The following is a 21,566-nucleotide window of genomic DNA, read 5'->3' on the forward strand; positions in this document are numbered from 1 at the left end:
TTCTAGTTTTAATTTTTGACGATGAAATCAATTTTGAGACTATTGTATATTTTCACATTGTTATGCATATTAATTTCTTGTACTTCAAAGTTTCAGTAGTACATCACCTTTGTGTATATTGTAAAATAATTATCTTTAAGTTATTCAAACAATATTTGTTAAGGATATAAGTAACTAATAATATCGAAGAAATTAATAACATCTTTAGTTTATCTTTTAATTTAATAACTAGTGGACAATCCTATCTTTCAATCACGAAAACTTAAAAATAGTTCATCCAATGCATACGAACTTGAAATTACAAATTTATGTAACATTCAACATTAATGGAAATCGCTGAAGAAGGCTTAAAACTAAGTCAAAACGTTCGCTTGTATTGCAAATTATTACATCATGTGAATTAAATATAATTTTCAAAGAAGATTTTAAACACACATTTGCACTCATTTCATCTTAAAAATAAGTTATTAAATAAAATAATTTATAAAATAATTTATTTTATTATAAACTTATTCATATATGAGAGTTAGATATTATTGTTATTTTCAAGTTAGCGCGCGCGCGCGCACACGCACACACATACACACAAAATTTATTTCAAAAAAACATCAAAAATATTAAACAAAGTATTATCAATTTAATAAGACGATATATTATATTTTTAGCTTTGGTATAGCGTTTTAAACTTGAATAATACTAGTGAATAAGCTTTTAATAGGGATCTTTAACGTAGAAAACATTTATTTTTTGTTGCTGATTACAAATATAATATAGATAAAAAAGTTTCAGCACGTTATATATTTTAGAAATTATTTAGTTTATAGAAACCAAATATTAACTGCAAAGAATGAATGTTCTTTCTTTAACGTGGTTGGTTTTTTTTTTATTTATGAACAAGTTTCCGTTCTTTTCAATTAAAATAGTAAACATATGTTCACTTTCATGGACTAGAGCAATGCCAATTTCAAAATTATTTTCAATAATAAATTTATTTGTTTTTTAAATATATTTTTTGTTATTAAACTGAACTGTTCCTTGTTTATTTCGGAAATGTTTTTTGAAAGTTTTAAGGTGAAGGATAAAACTGACATACTTAACGATACACGTAAAAAAAATTTCAATTTTTAAAATTAAATGGCATGTAATAAAAATGCAAATATTGCAAACTTATTAGCATTATTTTCATCAAATACTAATTAGTTAAAAACGTCCTATTTCATTTATGTTAAAATAAAAAAAATTTTAATCTTTCAACTGATGTAATCGATGCGTGACTCAAAAACATAAAAACAAAATGTTTAAAAGTCGCACAAATTATCATTAAGCATAAAATATCTCATCAAAAATATTAATATTTATTTATTCTTAGATAGATATTTCACGTTACACACGTATCGTTCACTATTTAATTGTTAAAGCGTTTTTTTAACGGGTATCCAGACCGATTTATTTGAATAAAATTAAGGTTATGATAAATAATTGACATTAAGTAATCTATAATGTTAAACTTTGAGAAACATTAAATTTCGGTGATATTTTTCTAGTTTTTAATGTTCTTTTTAAGAATTATGTTATCTTAATGTAACAGCGTGCGATAAATTCAACGTGCAGGCAGGGACAGCTTAACACGCTAAGCGAATTAGCATAGCATAGGAGTGTCAATTTTTTAGGGATATCTAATGCTGTAATCTTAAAATTCTGTCAATTTAACACTCTTCTATAATCAAACAACTTGAATTGATATCTTCTGTATAATAAAGATATAATAAATAACAAAAAACAAAAAAACAGAATACTATTAGATTATTCAGAATATAATAATCATTTTCTTGATATTAGCTTGAATTTCACAACACAAATTGTATTTTCTTCCATTGCCATTACTACTTCTAGATAAATAATATTTTTTTATCGACCCACTTTTAATTAAAAGTTTTCAACGTTATTATTAATCTCAAAAGTCGATTCAAATTGAAGGATTTGGCTAAATTTATGGCTAAAAAGATACACACATCATACACATATATATATATATATATATATATATATATATATATATATATAGGGCGCTGATTTAAATATTACATGGAAGCATAATCGAATAATCTAATGTCCTGCCTGCAAGAGAGAAGAATCAATTTCTATAGATGACGACAGGTCGGGCTGTATCGACCTTTCCGGCATCAATGCAACAATTTTATGCAACGATTTTATGCAACAAAGCGCAAAACCGGGCGCAAATCCACCCGCGATTACATTCATTATTTACAATCGCGGTGTGCACACATGCGTTACTATGCGCTTGTACTTTCCGCGGAGCACGTGTTTGCCTCGTATGCGACAAATATGCGACCGGCCACGTGCATCAACGTGACGGATGTAGCCGGGCCGGGTGGCAATGTGGAACACAGTGAGGCCGTCGGGCGCTCGCGGAAAGGTATATACAGGTTTTGTATATTGATTTTCGGACATTTCGCAATCGTCAACAATTGTTCGCCAATCGGAAACTTTCTTGCACGGTTCGCCGATAATTTTGACACTTGACAATTGACGTTACATGCAGAGTAGAACAGAGTCGTGAATCACTTATGCATATAGAGAATATTTTTTTTAACGTTTTTAACGTTTTTGTGACGGCGCGATAATTTCCAGTGTTAATTAAAATTATCATCCAAAAACTTTTCATATCTGTAAACACAGACGTTCAGCGTTTTTTTTTTTTTTTTTTTTTTTTTTGAAAACACAATTTCTTCCGCGACATATACACGTAAATTCAGGCATAAAAGAAGGTATCGCATAATAATGGTTGGTGGTATCATCACTTAACAGCTGCGATAGAAATAAAGAAAAGAAAATCCTCGATGTTATAAAAATTCAACGTGATATTGATCGAGAATTATTTCCAGCGGGTAGCGCGGAGTTATTTCACAGAAGTGAAACAGATGTATCGCAGGCTCGAAACATGAGGGGACTATTTGGGTCTCGTGCCGGTGGAACTCAGGTATTATATACTGGAAACTACAACAGCAGCCTCGTCTTTCGTCCAATCGAGAGGCAAAGTTAGCTTTCTCACTCACCGCGGAAAGTATCACTTTCGAAGTTTCTACTTATAATAGTAGCAATAGCAACGCCGACGTAAACAATTCGCCACAATTTTATTATTTAAGGTCATTAAAAAGGCATAAGACAATTTTATAATTTAAGACCATTAAAAAGATATAAGATAAGTATTAAGAGAACAATGTAAAGGAAAGAGCTATGGAAGAGCAATATTTACATATTAATTTTTCTACTTCAGTATTTCTCCGATGTATGCTCATAATAATAAGAATATATAATAATTTTCAAGAGTTTTCCTAAAAAATTTTTTTTCCATTATATTAATAAATAAGCAAATCATTGAAACCAAAAGATACGGAAGGATCGACAGAATCGTTTAGCATATCGCGTCACGCCTGTCGCCATCCTTTTCCCTTTCCTTTCGTTTTCTCTAGCTACTTATAGTTTACTTTCTAATTGCAGGTAATACTACGTGCTACAGTGTTTTGCTTCGTATTCTCATTCAAGTATTCAGCAATGACGCTTGTGCCATTGTACTCGATATTGCTGAGTAAACATGTAACTTCGTTTATTTACACACATAGTTGCGTGATAGATAGAAGCAAAATGAGTCAGCTTTTTCAAAAAATTACGATTAAAAATTTTATAAATCAATAATTAAATCAGAAAACTTCTTTGGATCAGACGAGACAGAATTGAGGTTTCTCAAAACTTCTCAACGTCTAAATAAAAGAGAATTTGCACTCAAGTGACATCAGTTTTCGCAATCAATCCTTGTGAAACTCAATAAGCTTATATAAATCTCTTTAATACAATTTAGATCCGTTTTCTCTCTAAAAAAAATATAAAAAGATAAATATGAAGAGATACGTAGAAATGATTTGCGCTACTGAATCAGTTGACGCATTTACTTCGTTCTGGTTTTATTGCACATTCATTCGGTTCAACTGCTAAAACACTTTCATACACTCACTTGTGTTACTTATCAAATCAAATTCATTCGTTATAAACTTAGAATAATACTCGAAACGCCAAGCTGAGCGCATTTCCCAATTCTCAAAGAGTCAGAATGAAGAAATTTTTACTCCAAGATATTTCCTTACCCTGAGATCATCAGCGAGAGATCTCGTTCCTCAATGTTTTCCTCAATGTTTTGCTGTTCCGAAAATACGACAATAAGAAATCCTTACCCAATGGAGAAGCGAGATAGTGTGATATATATAACTATTCAACGATTATTATTGCACACGCTCTTATCCCTATACACTCTTTTTTTTTTTTTCCTGTTACTTATCTTACCGAACAATCGAGGAACTGTTGCCAACCGAGTTTTACCCGCACCTGCAGGATTGTGATCTTTTTCACAAAGTGGCGCAGACAGAAACGACCTCGATCATTCTACGTTGGAAATAGCAACATCAAGATGGTTAATATCGTATCTTTAATATTTCTTTTTTCTCTCTCTCTCTCTCACCTCTCTCTTTCTCCCACTCTGTGAAATCGCTCTCTCTCTCTCTCTCTCTCTCTCTCTCTCTCTCTCTCTCTCTCTCACTCGTCACAGCAACTACGCCATCATGGGATTCCGATTCGAAATGAGCCTTCCTAATTTAAATCCCTCGGGATAAAGCGGTCAGGTCGCGAGATCGGGAATGCGAAGAAACTCACCGGTTCGCCGACAAGCGTCACATCTCCGCGCCACTGAGGAAGTTGCCGACTACCACCTTCTTCCTCCTCGTCGTCGTCGTGATCGTGGTGTGTGTCGTCGTGCTGGCGGTCCTCTTCACCTTCCTTCAGCTTACTCAAGAGTAATCCAATTTGGATTGGATCTGGCCGATACTTTGCTATATGCGATATCACTGCGGCGCCGCGGCGGACAAAGCCATCTTGAGCAGGGCACGCACGCACGAACGGCACATCGGCCTGCCTCCGATCACGACGGTCAGGTCCTCTTGCCAGGACGGGAGGCGGCAGAATGAGTACACAACGGTAGAGAAGCATATCAAGATGGCGCCACATGACGACTCTCGCTTCCGCCATTGCTTCCTTTAACGCCGTCGCCGTCGCCGTCTCCGCCGCCTCCGCCTACAGCTGTCATTTGTTTTCTTCAGATCGCTTACGGTTAGGAACAATAGTTAAGAACAATAAGAGAAGAGTATGACAAAATTTGACAAAATTTTTCAACGAACTTTTTTTGGTCATTCTGATATTGGTGGCAATGACGTATATTTGGGCTTTAGGAGATATTTTTAAAATAGTGATGATGAGGATTGGTACCTTGAAAAAGATTCCTCTTTTAGACGGCACGTGGCGCTACTCTTAAAGCGGTAATTTTGAAGTGGCAAGTGTATCGTAATCTTGGAAAGATCTATCCTTTGAAATGATGAAGAGATGAAAGAACTTACGACTTATAAAATCTCATAGAACAGTACTTGTAGAGTTCCTTGTTATTGTCTTTCTAAAGCACGCAAATTTTGTTTAATGAGCAATCTAAAAATCAAAGTGATTCTTCAAGAAAAGAAACGATGACAAGTGTGGAAAAAAATTCCCGTTTGAACGACAAAGTTGAAGAATAATATGTCATTATGATGAAAATTAGAAATCTAATAAAAAAATATTTTATTGAAGTAAAATAAAATAAACCTAAGTGCAACATAAAAGAAAATGATAAATAAAATGAAGTAAGATAAATTCAAATACCATGTAAAATTCCGCCATAATCGCATCATTCGACATGTACGTCGGACATCGAGATGCGATTTTCTTAAATAGATTTTATTCGAGAGCACTAAACAATTATTATCTACGCTCTACAACAAATATTGTTCTTTTCGCCTTCGTTGAAATGCTATTTCATTCTTGCTTTCTCCCTCCTTACTTTCCGGCAGAAGAGTGATGTCGCGGAAAAAAAAAATCGCACGATATTTCTTATAAATAGCACAATAAATAATTCTTTTTTTTTTCCATTCCCATGTTTCTTTCTCGCTTCTCACATCGCACTCTCTCATTCGCTTCTCAAAGCGGATAGATTCTTATTGGCACATTGTATAATAGATTCTTAAGTATATAAATAAGTCGTAAATCGATGCCTCGTTTAGATTATTTTATATATATATATATATATATATATATATATATATATATATATATATATATATATTATATATGTGTATATGAATATTCAATATCTTTCTATTGTATATACGACTAGACTCTTTGACATACGTATCACATACTAATATTGACTATCGTGTTTCGGGACGAGACTCGAAAGCTCTTTGCGTTCCAAGTCTTGATGACGTTTTCGTTCTTCCGGCCTCTGATTCGAAAATAAAGAATCCTCAAACATAATTCCTTTCAAATTCTTTGGACTTCGTTATTTTGAATGTCAGGCGAAGACCTCTTAATCATCGATTTGACGTTTTTCATATTAAAGCAATTACGCGATCAAATCTGACAAGTTTTGGAAAGAACTTGTGCTTTTCTAGAAAGGTGTCATACTTAATAAAGAATTATTGAACGATTGAATCACCGTTTCTTCGAGAATCGACCGTCGGATGAACGAAAACAGCGTTGTCGTCTTATTGCTGTATTATTGACTGTAAGATCGTGACAGTTAATCGCTTTTTAATCACTTAATCGTTAGTACTTTCGCAATATATCCATCCAAACTTAATCTAGATTCTAAAATCTGCTTAATTAACCCATCGGAGGGAACAGGTGCTACTTAAAACCGCCGTACATTTTATTTTTTTTCGTGGAGAAATTATTTTCTTAGATTCTAAGCAAATTTGTTCTTGTTTCAATATCTCTATTCACTAATCTTTAATTATTTAAGTAAATTTTTTTTATTGCTATGTTTTAATCCAATCTTATCATTAGTACAGAAAAAATAAAATTGTACGGTTCGTTCTTTCGCTTTTTGATTGGATAAATAAGATACTTAATATTAAGCGACTAATTTATCGCTTTCTTTTTTTTCTCTCTCTCTCTTGAGGAATTAATTAGCACTTCAATAATATTCTAATAATTAATACTTTCATGGCCAAAGGCGTTTTCGTTTCCTCAAATTCCCAGCTTTAAAAATCTTGATCGCGATATCTTATATTAATTATCGATCGTCAATCTTAGTTTCTAATATTTGAATCATACTTGTTGCTTTCTCGATTCCCGCTTACATTAATTTCGTGATTTGCACTCGATTTATATCTTTCGCGAGAAAAACAGAGACGAGATGGAATCGCAGAGCAAAAGAAAAAAACCAAATCGATCTTTTAATTCGATTCGCCGCTGGCGACCGTGCCATCAGTTGGTGGGCCGGTCACTATCTGAGGTTCGCTTGCTGGTAATCCCTGCATTTCTTGCACTCCTTGGAACAACTTGCCGGGAAATCCCTGCAGGAGGTCGTAAGAGACCGGCGTAGGCGGCAAAGCAGTAGTGTGGGCGTGCGGCGATTGCAGGACAGCGATCACTCTTCGGAGCTCCTCTAAAGCGTTTCCTGCGTGAAGAATATTCTTATTAATCGATCAAGTAAAATTCGATAACGAAATCTCACCTGGAACGAGATCGCTACCTTGCATAAGGATGTAATTTTTCGCCAGCAGAAGAGTGGCTATTTTGGACAGCTTCCTCACCGAAGGGCTATGAGCGTAAGGGATGACAGAGCGAAGCTCATCTAAAGCGTCGTTTAAATCGTGCATTCTCCTGCGTTCTCGCGCATTAATGTTCAACCTTACACTCTTCCCTTGACGAGTCGTCTTTGATTTTGGAGGGCAATTCAATCGCGAACCTGCGGGTCTAAAAAGAATTGTGAAACTGTCTATTAATATTATTAATATAATTACCTACGTCAATATTATTAATTAAGCATGCTTAAATAAAAATTTTTAAATATTTTTTATCTTTAAATATATTTTATCGAATATGCGTTTGATTAATTAATTATATACTTATTTATTAATATATTTATTTTCTTTGAGAATATTTAAAATATAAATTTTTCAAAGAGTTCCATTTCAAGAGTTCCTGTCATTATATTTCCTATTATTATTTTTTTCTTCCAATTATTTCATTTTGATATCTTTTCAAAAATATCTATTTAAGTTGATATTCATTCGTATCAAAAATGTACCTTTCGTCCGGTCGATTTTCATCGGACAACGCACTCGACGAGGCGTGAGGTTGCGGTTGCTGTTGAAAGTAAAAACCACCGAGACCTACGGTACCCAACGGAGTCCTTCGTCCTGGTGCACTCTGGGTGTGTTCCGACGAGTATGCTGTCGGAGGGCCTGAGACACCTGGGTGTGAAGCTCCAGGTGTCGAATACACAGATTCGAGGGCTGCCGCGGATTGTGGAGGCAGTGGATGCTAGAAAAAACAATTTTGTTTCATACAGCAAATATTATCTTATTTCACATTAGATTTTTTAATGGAGAATGTATTAATACTTTTTTTATCGTGTTATCATATTATATTAATTATATAAGAATATATATTAATAAATATATATTAAAGAACATATAGTTGAAGAAGCAAGTGTGTTTAATAACAATTTTGTAATTTTCATAACTTGTTTTACATAATTTATATTTCAGATATTTGTCTACAAATTCTAAAATTAAATTTTCTCTCTTTATTCCACCTTTTAATTTATTATACTTTATCTCGTAAAAGAATATCATAATTCTGTTTCCTCCATTACTAAATTTCAATTACTTTCTAAAATTATCCATTCGAGATCATCAACGACATTTAAAGATACATTTTTTTATGTCTTGCGGTCTTTACTTACAGCATTACGATGCTCCCAAGCCCAGGTAGGATGTGACGCAGTGCGTTGCCAAGATCCTTGCTGCAAATGTGCCTCTGGTAGGCCTTCTCTACGATCGTCATCCTCTGTCGAGCTGCTTTCACCGTCGTAAGATCTCATCTCTCGCAAGAACACACTTTTCTAAATTATTCAGCAGATTTCTTCTTACTCTTCTCTCCCTGATTTTTATAAATTTTAATTTCAGCTTTTATTATAAAATTTTTTGTTATAAAAAGATCTCATTTCAATTAATTTTATCAATGAAAAAAGTCAAAATTGAAAAAATGAAAGATAAAAATTTTGCATTTTTTGAAAATAAATTTTATATATACAGTTTTAATTTTTTTTTTTTTTTCATCTGATACGATTTCTTGATTCTCAAGTTTTTATATTTTTTGTAAATAAATTCTTTGATTTTTATGAAATGTTATTAGCACAGTTTATTCAACTTTTAAAGTTTCTGCATTTTTCACTAACAATTTCTAAAAATTCTTTTATTATCGCATTTATTTTTGAAATTTCACATTTTTCCAGAATAAATTTTCGCTTGATTTTATTAATACAATAATTTTTATAATTTTTACGTATTTCTCAATAATTCCAAATTTTGTTTCCGCGTTCTCTATCTCAAAGAGAAAGATCTATTTTCATTTTATTGTTAAAGAGAATACCGCCGCCATTCGTAGATGGGGAAGCGTCACCGGTCGTTCTAACGCAATCAATAGCAAGTGGAACACTTACCGACGACAATTTTCTTTCTCCACTCCCCCGTCCGTCTATCGCGGGGTGCAAAATCCGGCAATCAGCAAAGTTTCTTGCGCACTAGCGCGCAACGCCGTGTCATCCCTCCGTTCTTCTTTTTTCGCGCTTTCTCAACAATCGTCTCTCACCGATTCGAATCCTTGAAATTCTCGATACTGCATAGGCCGCTCTTTCTATTGTTCTGCCATCGAAATCATCCTGAGCCGACTCGACCAATCACAGCCATTTTAATTTGTATGTGCCGTTCTCGAACGTAAGCGAAAAGAGATGCCGCGAGTTCTTCGGGAATTTCTTCTGTTGCAAGAACGTTTTTATTCTTGAATTTATTTGAATATTTCTAATAAAATCATCCTTGACGAAATTATCGCGCTCGAACGTGACACATTTCGGACGTCAAGAGACACGACACGCGTTTCTCCCCGTTATTTGCAGATTCTGTTCGCCGAGATGATGCAACCCCCAAATTAATTCGACTATTGTATGCCAGGGTGCGCCCTGGTTACAAACGAGAGATGCTGCACTGGACCATCGACTGGCGTACCCTGGTGGGTAGAAACAAAAATCATTCTCGAAAGTATCTTGTTACCATCGGAAAAGGAAAATCATGTCCAAGAAAAGCAAGAGAAGTCGCTAGTTACCGGATACATATTTTACTTAAAAATGCCGTGCATTTTTTAATCGTTATCAAGAGTTCTTTAAGAGACATGGAAAATCCCTATGTAAGAAGCGATTCAAGACTAACTTAAAAATTAAAAAGACGTGATTTGAAGATTAACAATTAAAAAAAGATGAATTATCAAATAAAATTTTTATTAAAAAAGAATTTTCGATGAAAAAATTTTACTTTCCATGTAACGTTTAATAAGAAAATTTTTCTTGAAAGAAATATTCTACGGAATCTTTCATTAATTATTATTTATATTAATTATTATATTCTCTATTTATATTCTCAAAATCTGTTAAGTGATAGATAAAGAAATATCTTATAGATATAAAGTATTTTAATAAATGTATTTATTAGTAAAGAGCAATACATATTGCAACATCAATAAATATTAAAATATTTATTATTATCATTATATTTTATATATCACCTTGTGCTCTACTTGTGAGCTATGTTGTTTCATCTTCAAAAAATTCTGCTTATTATTAAATTATATATTTACTTTATATTTTTACTGTCAATGTGCAAGATTCCTCTCCCCAGAGAATCCTTCGTTTTTACAAAAAAAAAAAAAATAAATAAATAAATAAATAAAATAAACATCCATTTGAATTTTACTTCTAAATTTCTTTTTTTCACCCTCTTCTTCAATCAATCTACCGTGTGTCGCGTTTATAATTCACCGTTATAATCATCGTTATACGAATACGATTAACAGACCCACGTTAGCGCGCAGAAAACATCGCGAGCATCGTCGGAGATGCCGAGACAATTCGGCGACAACTTTCTCCCCCTCTGCGTTTGAATCATCCCTTCCGAGTCTTTCGTCCATGTCGCGAATGAACGTACGACATCGGTTAGTTTTACTCTTGGATCGAGTGTGTGCGTGTTGTGCATGTGCCCGTGTGTTTACGTGCGTTTACCATAAACACAACGCGACGTAATAATATTCCGAGCTGCCGGAAAACCGAGGTGGAGAGAAGCCCGCGACTTCGACATCGCATAAATTAATCGAAGGGTTTAAGCGGGGTTGTTGTTTACGCGCGTACTTTATTTCGCGGCCGGGGATGGTAATTAATGCCGGCGCGCGAGTATTCGGAGATGACTGCTAGATGCAAAATATTATTAATTCCCGGAAATAAATTTTCGCGTGTTGTTAAGATAAAGAAGGAGTTTCTTTTTGGATACTTACAGTTTATGTTATTTCTTTGAAAACGGAAAGCGGAAGCTTATTAGGATTTATGGAAAAGATTATTTTTTTTTAAAGTAGCAAAAAGCTATCGGATTTATTATAATAAAGTATTAATTATAAGTAATATTTTAATATATTTTATTTATCTTATTTTTAATAAACACGAAATTCAAAATATGCTATGTTTTATTTGTACAACTTTTTCTCATCAATGTTAATTTTTATCTGTCTGTTTATCAAACGATCTGTCAAAGAAGTCTATCAAAATATAGTAGCTTGCAAACATGGTCCTACGTTGGAAATTATAATTATTCCAAGTTTTTTGTATGCAATAGGAAAGAAAAAATATATATTTGTAACAAAAAAGAACATAAAAGTAACTATAATGAAAACGACATCAATGTTTTTAGTGAAAAATTTGTAGCAATTAGATTTTGCATTATTCATGTTTATTTATAAAATATATAATAAAAGAAATTACACTTTTTGTTATTATTTAACAGAAACTCAAGCTATTGATTAAATATATATTAAAAATATATTCAAAACGAGTCTAAAATTTGAAATTACAAATTCTTTTTAAGTAAGCGATTTTCATAAATGTACATACATATATTATTATACACATATATTAATTATCTGTATATAAAATGTATATAAAATATAAAATGTATTAGAAATATTTTCATATTAATTGTACAATTTCTTTTCTTATTACATTACCGACTCCAATATATATTCAATAAACATTAAACGGTATTTAAAGAAATGAATGATGAAAAAATGAAGGATAGATAGTCGAAGAAACACAATGATTTAGAACAAATTTGAAAATAAATAAACAGCTTCAGAATACTTTTCTCTATTTATAAATGACTGGGGAATTGAGAGGGAATTGAATTATTATACGTCGATATGCCCATGACTTCGCTTACTCGCGAGATACGCGCGAAATCTTTCTGGATTTCGAGCGGCGACCATAGCGCCTGAAGATTTATCGCTTCCTTCGCACCGCGCGAGAAGTATCATCCCGAGATCTTGAAAATAATTGCGTGCGCGTCCGCTTCCGTGTACTACGCAAAATTAATCATACTGGCAAATCTAAATTCATTATTAGGGAAATATAAAGTACTATCATTAATTCACTGAGTATACCCATAATTGTTTATTTATTATTTAAAAAAATTTTTTTAGTAATCATCTAAAATTACAATATAATGTAAATTATATATTTCACGTCTCTAAATCCTTTTCATGACAATATTCTTTTAATAAAGTCTTTAATTTCATTTTAGATCCTTCTCACGAAAGGTTTTAAACGACTTAGAAATATTGTCTCTTATGTAGAAAATTTCACAGATTATAAATAAATTATTATTAATTATTATATATTTATTTATTTGATCATGTTATTACAGAATAGGATTGCCGTACCGCATAATTGTTTTATTATATATATTTTCTATTAAAATTATATATATATATATATATATATATATATATATCATTTTTCCATTTGATTTTTTAAATATTTTATAAAAAATGATCTCGAACTGGTCAATACTATTGGTTAGTATCACTCTTCTCTCTATAGTATAAAATATAGTATAAAATAAAACCTGTCCCGTATTAATATTATTAACATTTGTAGATCCTTTATATAAATTTGGAGTAACTCCAAAAATTAAACTGTATATTTAAACACTAGCGTCATTATTTTTGTTAATGCTATCAGGAAATCTGGTCTATCTTCCGATTATTTCTCCTCATTAATATTACATCGTCCCTTGGTACTATACAGGTATTTATCCCATAAATCTCAAACAGGTCGGAAGGATCTGCTCCGAAAGGATTAAATGTGGACGTCATCATCTTCGATAACGTTATCGGAAACAGGTCCTGTCCCAATTATTTCCGAGAGGAAAGGCGTGCGTCGAGAAGCGACCGGAAGACAGACCGAAGGAGGAGGAAGGGAAAAAGGATCCTGTACGTATGCACGCGTGCACCGGGCGTACCTATCGGGCGTACCGTTCGATACGTATAGATCGCAAGACCGGTGATAGAGAAGGAAAGAGAGAGGGAGAGAGGGAGGAAGGGAGGGAAAGACAGTACGTGCGCGCGCGCGCGCGCGCGCGCGTGTGTGTGTGTGTGTGTGTATGCGTGTGTATGTGAGAAAGAGAGAGATGAAGAGGATGGTGGTTGGCACTCGGGGGTGGTTTTCGGGCCGACGGGCGGCCGAACTCCTGAGGGATGAGGGACGACGCGGGTTGCCAAGGCAACCCTCCGTGCCAGCCAGCCTCGGCTTACTTTAGCCCGCTCGTTCTCGCGATCAATACAGCATCCCCCGGTGAGCTCCCGGACCAAACGCACCCCCTCCCCTCTCTCCCTTCTACCTCCGTTCGTCGCGTCGCACCGCGCTTCACCGTACTTCCTCCGAACCCTTCCTCCGTGCCTCCTTCTCCTTACGTGCCTCTCCACGTGCGCATTACCGTCGACCGTCACAAACCAACCCGCTCGCGCCACCCTTCGCCCCACTTCGCCCCGTCATCTCGCGATTCCCTTCTCCGTTTATCTTCGGGTGTGTTTTCCTCTATTGCTCTCTATCCTTACCATCTTCCCTTCCCGCCCGCAGCCCCGATGACTTTGTCTCGAAAATCCCGTTTTATGCAACGTTGTGTACCATACTTGAGACACTTCTGAATTTGTTTATTTACGAATTATCGCTCGTCAAGCGTTCAACGTTCGTTTCGATGGGCGTTTCGAGAGTCCAGCTATACACAAAGCTGCATCCAACGAAGTTGAAAGTTCAACTACTCGATATTACGTTTATTTAAAAAATAATAATGCTGGACATGACATAAAAAAAGTGTAGCGTAAATATAATACTGATATTTTTGTTGTTTTGTATTGTACATCTAGAAACAAAATATGAAATTAGAGAATAATAAATGACGGAATATTTTTTATCCATATAACAATTATAACAATTATAACAATTATAACAATTATCAAATTTTTCATCCGCACGGCACATTCAGTAGCGGCAATGTGCGAAATCATTTTTTTAAATTTTTGATAGGAGAAAAATTTGCAATCAGAATTCGAACTCGGCAGTGCTTTCAACTCCCGTTGCAACTTCAACCCTATCGTCAAAATTAACCCTTCCGATAAATGATCGCTTATCGAGCAAGCGGAAAGGCAAAGGAGAGAGGGAGAAAGTTAAATAATTAATCTACCGATTCGATTAACGTAAGCCCGCGCGATATTCTCGCGATCCTCGCTGAAGGACAATCTAGGGCGCAATTAATTTTAATCAGACCGCGTCGCGACTTTTATTTAGAGAAGGAGAAAAAAAGACTGAGGGGGAAAAAAGAAAGAGAGAGAAAGTAAATAAAATTTCGAGTTCTTTTTTGCACTACTCCCCCTTCTCTTTTTCTCTCCCGTTGCTTTGCATTTTAATTGCATTTCGGTATGCGACCCGTTTTGCATGTTAAAGCCGACCGCGAGCTCACTTATTGCGAGGGTACGCGTCATGAAGGGGGAGAGGGGGATCGACGGGTGGCTCGTTACATGCCGTTGATGCATAGGGGCGTCGTCGTCGTCTCGTCGTCGTCGTCGCGTCGTCGTCGTCGTCGTCGTCGTCGTCGTCGTCGTCGTCGTCGTCGTCGTCGTCGTCGTCGTCGTCGTCGTCGTCGTCGTCGTCGTCGTCGTCGTCGTCGTCGTCGTCGTCGTCGTCGTCGTCGTCGTCGTCGTCGTCGTCGTCGTCGTCGTCGTCGTCGTCGTCGTCGTCGTCGTCGTCGTCGTCGTCGTCGTCGTCGTCGTCGTCGTCGTCGTCGTCGTCGTCGTCGTCGTCGTCGTCGTCGTCGTCGTCGTCGTCGTCGTCGTCGTCGTCGTCGTCGTCGTCGTCGTCGTCGTCGTCGTCGTCGTCGTCGTCGTCGTCGTCGTCGTCGTCGTCGTCGTCGTCGTCGTCGTCGTCGTCGTCGTCGTCGTCGTCGTCGTCGTCGTCGTCGTCGTCGTCGTCGTCGTCGTCGTCGTCGTCGTCGTCGTCGTCGTCGTCGTCGTCGTCGTCGTCCCTAGCGTAGTATGAATTTGGTCTGCGGATCATCTCGCGAACGAGCGGCAGCTGCCTGCGTTCGCTATCGACAGTTTTCCCAATCGTATCCGTTCCGGAGAATATTCCCCCGTCCATCCCTCCCCACCTCTTCTTCTTTCCATCGTTCCTTTCTACCCCTCATCCGCTGCCGACGTTGGGTGTCGTCGTGAATGCTGCGATGCAACCGTGTGCTCCCATCGTTGCGTGCGATGCAAAAATCATTACATCATGATGAGTATCGGTCATCCTGACAGGCGAAGATTATTCATATAGGAATATCCTTTCTTTTTTTTACAATACGATACGATTGAAGTGCATAATAAATCTATTTAAATTAAATTAGCCGTCATAGAACGAGCCAACAAAAATAATTTGAACAAAATTAAATTAATTTTAATAATATCTCTGCACATACATATTTTGCAATGTTGCAAAAGCGTAGAACGGAGAAAGTAGAAAACAATAAAGGCGCCAAGACTGATCGGCTGCAAAGTGAATTATCCCGAGAAGACCGAGATCCTTTCTTGCCGAGGACGCAAAAATCGTGCGCGACATCATAAACATAAATCAAACAATAATGTTTATATACTTCAACGATGATTTTTCTGTCGCGAGAGAAAAGAGACGTCCGCCTTCTTCTTCCTCTCTCGTCTTCTTTTTCCTTTTATCGCAATATATATCGTGGGAGGATCCAATGAAAAATGAAAGGATCGCTGCGTCGCGTCGAGTCAGCGGTATTATTCTCGCCGCGGAAAACCAGTCGAGCGACGTCAAATTAAAGTAACGCTCCGAATTGGCATACGGAGGCATTGAGAAACGCGACACGAGGGTGCGGAACGAGGAAAGATCATTTCCAACATCCGGGTTTAATTGATGATGCCGGGCCGCTGAAAGTGGCCATGCGCCGCCGATTCACAGGCTAACTTTCCCACAGGACCGGATGGTTATCCTGGACTACATAAAACGCAATTATGTGATAATTATGTAACTAATCGCACCGTGATCTATGAGCTGTGAAAAATTTTCTCTTCTCGTCAGCGTTATGCGAGACTAAAGTTTACGTAAAAAAAAAAGTAATAAAAAACCGAATAATAAAAAACCGAGTTAAATAAAAAATGTAGAACGTTACGGATAATAACGCGGAATAATACAAATAATAATTTCTACGTAACTGTATATCTAGGATTTATGTGAATATATATATATATATATATATATATATATGTGTGTGTGTGTATATGTAGAATAAATGTAGGAAATATGTTATTATTACAGAAGTATTTTAGAGGAAAACATACATAGTTGTTTGCGGAGTATTTTTTATATAAACATCGTTTTTTTCTTCTTTATTTTTCCCTTCTCTTATTGTTTCTTTTCTTTTATTTCTAAAAAAGCGAATAATCTCAAATATAGAAAAGCAATTTTTAGGAAAGGGGAAAAGGGATATTTGTTAAAATTTTTCTTTTTTTATATATTCAACGCAAATTACTGTTTTTATCCTTCTCGAATAAAAATTGTAAAGCAAGATTAAAACGACTGCAACGTTATTTTCGTAAGAAAGAGGCGTGATGCAGGCAGAAGAGAAACTTTCAATAGATAGCATCCTGCGAGTCCTTTGAAAATCCTCGCGCCGAGGAAACACAAGCAGATACCCGCTTCGTCATTTTCCTCGTAAATTCAACGACGCGCAAGAGAAGATTCGCGAGAAGAGCTGGAGAGGGAGGGGGGAAGGAGGAATAGAAGAAAAAAGCTTCTTGCCAGAAGATTAACGAAGAAGAGGGACGAGGAAGAGGGGGACAGAGGATGAGCTTCGTCCTTACTTCGTTTCTCGTCGAGTTTCGCTGTTGGGGAAAATAGGGACGTAGAATTGAAATCCTGAGGAACGCTAATAAGGTTCTTCGCCATTCTGTCAGACGGCGTGCGACGAATCTTCTTTCTCATCCCCTGCGCCCCTCATCGCCGGGGAGGGACATTATTTTTGAATCTGAAAACGCAAGTTTTTTGAATCTGAAAAGTGGCGAAGATATCGCTAGGAGAACAAATTTGCTTGTACTCTTCTGTTCTTTCAAGGATACGAAAACAAGACCGTGTCCCGAATACTTTCGGACGAGGTATTAGCGTGAAGGCATAATAGATCCTGAGTATATTATTGGATGGTGTATATCGGAGCGGCGAAGGCACCATTGATCGTGGCATATTTTAGTTTCGTCAGATCCAGTTTAACGCATAATTTTAGACGGAGGGATATAAGGTTCATGAATTTACGAATAAGTTTATATTGAATCCACAGACATGTATTGCATCTATCTGGAAATAAACTGGAAATCTGACATTATTAATAAATTATTTCATAACAAATATAATTAAATTTAGCCAGATTCATGAAAAATATACAATCTGTGTCGAGTGTTACATTCCTATGTTCCAGCGTCCCACGAATAAATATGGAAATGAGGAAAATATTTTGATGGGTGAAACTCGCTCGCGATGCTCGTCAGGCAGTCTTCGATTTTCTACGAGAAAGCAAGGGAGCTATAAAATACAACAATGGAAGGAGAGGGAAGGAGTAACGACTGGCCCAAAGAAGCCAACAACCCCCCGTGGTGTCTCCCTGTTTACCTCAAGCGGGAGATATATCGCTTGAATTCAAATCGCAAAATACTACATATTTCTTTTAATTCATCCGTCATCCGTTTCTGTCGCGCATCACGCGCGATATCAGATCCCATTCCGCTGGGAGAAAACGCTCGGCCGTCAAAAAAAACTCTAGCAACGAATTTTCCAGTCACGCATCTTTTCGCGGTACATTTTCTCCCACGAGTTCTCTCGTCATGAGCTTTCTCGCTGCATATTTTTTCCTCGTCGTGAATTATCTCGCGTCGCGAATTTCTCGTTCTTTTTCCTTCCTTCTCTTCCTCTCTCTCTCTCTCTCTCTCTCTCTCTCTCTCTCTCTCTCTCTCTCTCTCTTTCTTTCTCTTGAAACGTAAATGCTTTCTTTGTCGTACATTTTCACATCGCAAATTCTCTCTCGTCATGCATTTTTCCATCTTACTTATCTCTCGACGCATTTTTCCTCGAACACGTTTTTTATCGCGGATTTTCTCGTTATGCGTCCGTTTATTTTCCATGTTTTCTCGCCCGGTTTCTTCACGTGTCATGCCTTTTTTTATCGCCTCTCCATCGCAGCTTTTCTCGCTGCCCACTTTTCACTTCGCAAATTTTTCTTATTTCTTTGTTGCATTATTTTTCCTTAAAGCCATTTCCGTTAATCTCCTTCTCGTAAATCCATCTGCTCGTTCCTCACGGCTTTCCTTTGCTGATCTTGAGTTTATTTTTAGTGTCTTTTTCTTTGTCACTTATTTCTTCCCCAGGATTCCCTCGTCACATATTTACAACTGCACGTTGTCTCGTCTCGAATTTTCGTCTTATCTTCCCACTGTATTATCTTCCCACGCCACTTATTCTCCCATGACGTAATTTTCATCGCGGTCTTCTTGTCGTACGCTTCATTGCCGGTTTTTCCATCCGCGTTGTTACCTCGTCAGGTGCTGCGGGCTTCCGCAGCATTAGGTCTAGAAACGGGAAAGGTGAACGAGTATAACGAGAAAGAAGAAGAAAAATGGAAGAGCAAAGTGAGAATGGCGCAAATGAAATTTAATAAAATTTCAAGCTCGTTGGTCTCTCGCACTCGGACATAGTAGTTACGATATATATTATCGTGAAGAGGACGGCCGGGTCCGTTGGCGGTCACCATGGCGACGCAGCATCCCGCGCCCCGTGACGTCACCGCTCCATCGATCCACGCAGCCCTCTATGGTTATCACTACCACCCCACTAGCCATCGTAGCCCGCAGCCACCACCGCCACCACCGTCGCCAGCATCATCTCCCTCTCTCACTGCCGGTGTCTAACATCCCTTTTCTATCCCACGTTTGCTGTTTTTCTTTCTCTCTCTTTTACTCTGTCGACTCTCCCCGCTACTCTCTTTCTTTCTCTAACCCGTTACTTTTAACTAATTATGGTTTCTTACGTATTTTATTTCTATCGCCCGCTTTATTCCGGGAAATCCCGGCCGAGATTAAAAGGACTTCTTCTTTGAAAGGAGTGCTCCATCTCCTTTTCCCCTTCTCGTTGCGTTTCAATCCTTAACTAACATCCAACTTCAATCAGTTCAACATGATTTCAATTCGTTTTATACGCACGTCCATTTCATGTATATTTACGTAAACTATATATAGTTTATATATTTATTTATAAAAAATATTATATATCTAAAATTGCTTTTTTATTGGGTATATTATGTGGATGTGAAATTATTTTTAATTCATTCTGGATCATGCATTTGTTACCTTTATTACATGCCTGTTCATATAGATTTTATCCCTTTTTCTCGTATCGTTTATTATTATACTTATGCTTTACCTTTCGTGCTACATTTACAATATTTTATCATTTCTTTTTTTCTCATTTTAATTTTTTTGTTTACCATATGTTTCGTGTTTTACATTTCTACCGTCGAATCATTTTATGCGAATGCGTTTTCTCATAATAAGACCGTTCTACAAACCTATCCTATCATTAATGTGTACCGACATTTTCACTCGCCTCGTTTCTCTCGTCCACTTTTCTTTCCTTTTTCCTCGTCATGTATTTTATATACATTTTGCATTCCCAGTTGCGTTCTCCGTATGTTTACACGAACGTCGCGGCCATTTTTATCCCCACTGCAATTAATCCCCCGGCCACGCGCGCGCTCTTTGTGCGTCTCGAAGCGAACATATGCTCTCGTGGCATCATCCACGATCCCGTAAATATAAATAAATGCATTTCCTCCCTCCAGCTCTACGTACTCTCTCTCTTTCTCTCTCTCTCTCTCTCTCTCTCTCTCTCTCTCTCTTCCCCTTCTCTCTTCTCTTTCTTTCTTACGCTCGTGGCAATCCATTACTCTTCCCTCTTCCGGTGCAGGAACGCGCGTGCATTCATGCGTGCGTTCACGCGCGCATGTACTCACGCGAATGGCTAGTACGCACGCACGCACGCACGCACGCTTGCACGCATGCACACGGGGAAAATGAGTAACCTTGTTGATGGCCGGCCGGTCGGCCGGCCGGTGGATGCTGGATGCTGGCACCTCCGAGTCTATCTTCTCTCCGGAGCGGTGACGGCAGAGGTGGTAGTGAGGGAGAGGGCCAGGGAGGGATCGATCGATACTCAAGGTATGCGTACTTTTTCTCTGAGGGTATCAATACTATTCGATATTCAATGGTCGATCGTATCTTGGAAGCAGCGAAACTGCAAGCGTGATTTCATATACACACGCGCATAGTGAGATATAATGTCAAAGTATGAGTATACTAGCGAATAATAGAAAACAAAGAGCAGATATATATATATATATATATATATATATATATATATATATAGAGAGAGAGAGAGAGAGAGAGAGAGACGGAAGGAAAGCGACATTTGTAAATAAAATATATTATTAATATAAAATCCGAAACATGAAAAAATAAATCCAGAAATAATAAGAATAGGAATATTAAATAAATATAAAAATAGTAGATTTAAAATAAATTTATTACAAAATAGTTATATATTGTAATAGAATAAAAATGTAGTAAACATACTATACAACATATAAACACAATAAACAGTACAAAGACATAATTAACATTAATAACATGACTATTTTGCGTAGATGCCGACATTTTCACGTTATCAGTGGATCGACAGAATCGCCGTATTGATATTCGATTCCCCGAGTTTCAAAGTATCGGTTATGTCTCCACATCGGCGGTGGGGTATCGGGGAGATGAACGAAGGAGGACAAAGTTGGTACGCTGGACCAGAAACGGCAGCAGCCCTTATTTCTGTGACTCGTCGCGTCCGGTGCACCCTTCGGGCGGCGGATTGCATTATCGATCGATGGATGGTTGGAGTAGGAAAGAGGAAAAGGGCTCGTCCAGCATCCGCGCCCCCTTGTCCC

General features: G+C 36.9%; 2 protein-coding genes across 3 annotated transcripts in view; both read right to left on the bottom strand.

Moving 5' to 3' along the window:
* Nucleotides 1–5,674, bottom strand: part of Axud1 (AXIN1 up-regulated 1) — a 38,519-nt gene extending 32,845 nt beyond the window's left edge. The window contains exon 1 of the mRNA XM_089083705.1: nt 4,726–5,674. Coding sequence (XP_088939831.1) covers nt 4,726–5,097 — 372 coding nt within the window. The 5' untranslated portion in view covers nt 5,098–5,674. The remainder of the gene's footprint in view (nt 1–4,725) is intronic.
* Nucleotides 5,675–6,190: 516 nt separating this feature from the next.
* Oli (basic helix-loop-helix family member olig) lies at nt 6,191–10,077 on the bottom strand. 2 transcript variants are annotated; one of them, XM_011634097.3, is made up of 5 exons: nt 9,608–10,077; nt 8,849–9,007; nt 8,189–8,424; nt 7,631–7,854; nt 6,191–7,555 (listed from the first exon to the last, which is right to left on the bottom strand). In XM_011634097.3, the coding sequence occupies exons 2-5, from the start codon at nt 8,984–8,986 to the stop codon at nt 7,332–7,334; spliced, it is 822 nt and encodes a 273-aa protein (XP_011632399.1). In that variant the 5' UTR covers nt 8,987–9,007; nt 9,608–10,077; the 3' UTR covers nt 6,191–7,331. The 2 variants fall into 2 exon arrangements, with proteins under 2 accessions (XP_011632399.1, XP_011632398.1); XM_011634096.3 differs by having other exon boundaries at nt 8,849–9,045; nt 9,608–10,075.
* Nucleotides 10,078–21,566: the final 11,489 nt, after the last annotated feature.

The sequence above is a fragment of the Pogonomyrmex barbatus genome, unplaced genomic scaffold (genome assembly GCF_055798465.1).
Source record: "Pogonomyrmex barbatus isolate J1 unplaced genomic scaffold, ASM5579846v1 scaffold8, whole genome shotgun sequence".
NCBI classification, from domain to species: Eukaryota; Metazoa; Arthropoda; class Insecta; order Hymenoptera; family Formicidae; genus Pogonomyrmex; species Pogonomyrmex barbatus.

Coding starts and splice junctions, on each gene's coding strand:
- Oli (XM_011634097.3), bottom strand. CDS start 8,986: ATGAGATCTTACGACGGTGAAAGCAGCTCGACAGAGGATGACGATCGT. Junction 8,425..8,848: donor CTTGGGAGCATCGTAATGCT/GTAAGTAAAGAC, acceptor TGTTTTTTCTAG/CATCCACTGCCTCCACAATC. Junction 7,556..7,630: donor AAATTACATCCTTATGCAAG/GTAGCGATCTCG, acceptor TTCTTCACGCAG/GAAACGCTTTAGAGGAGCTC.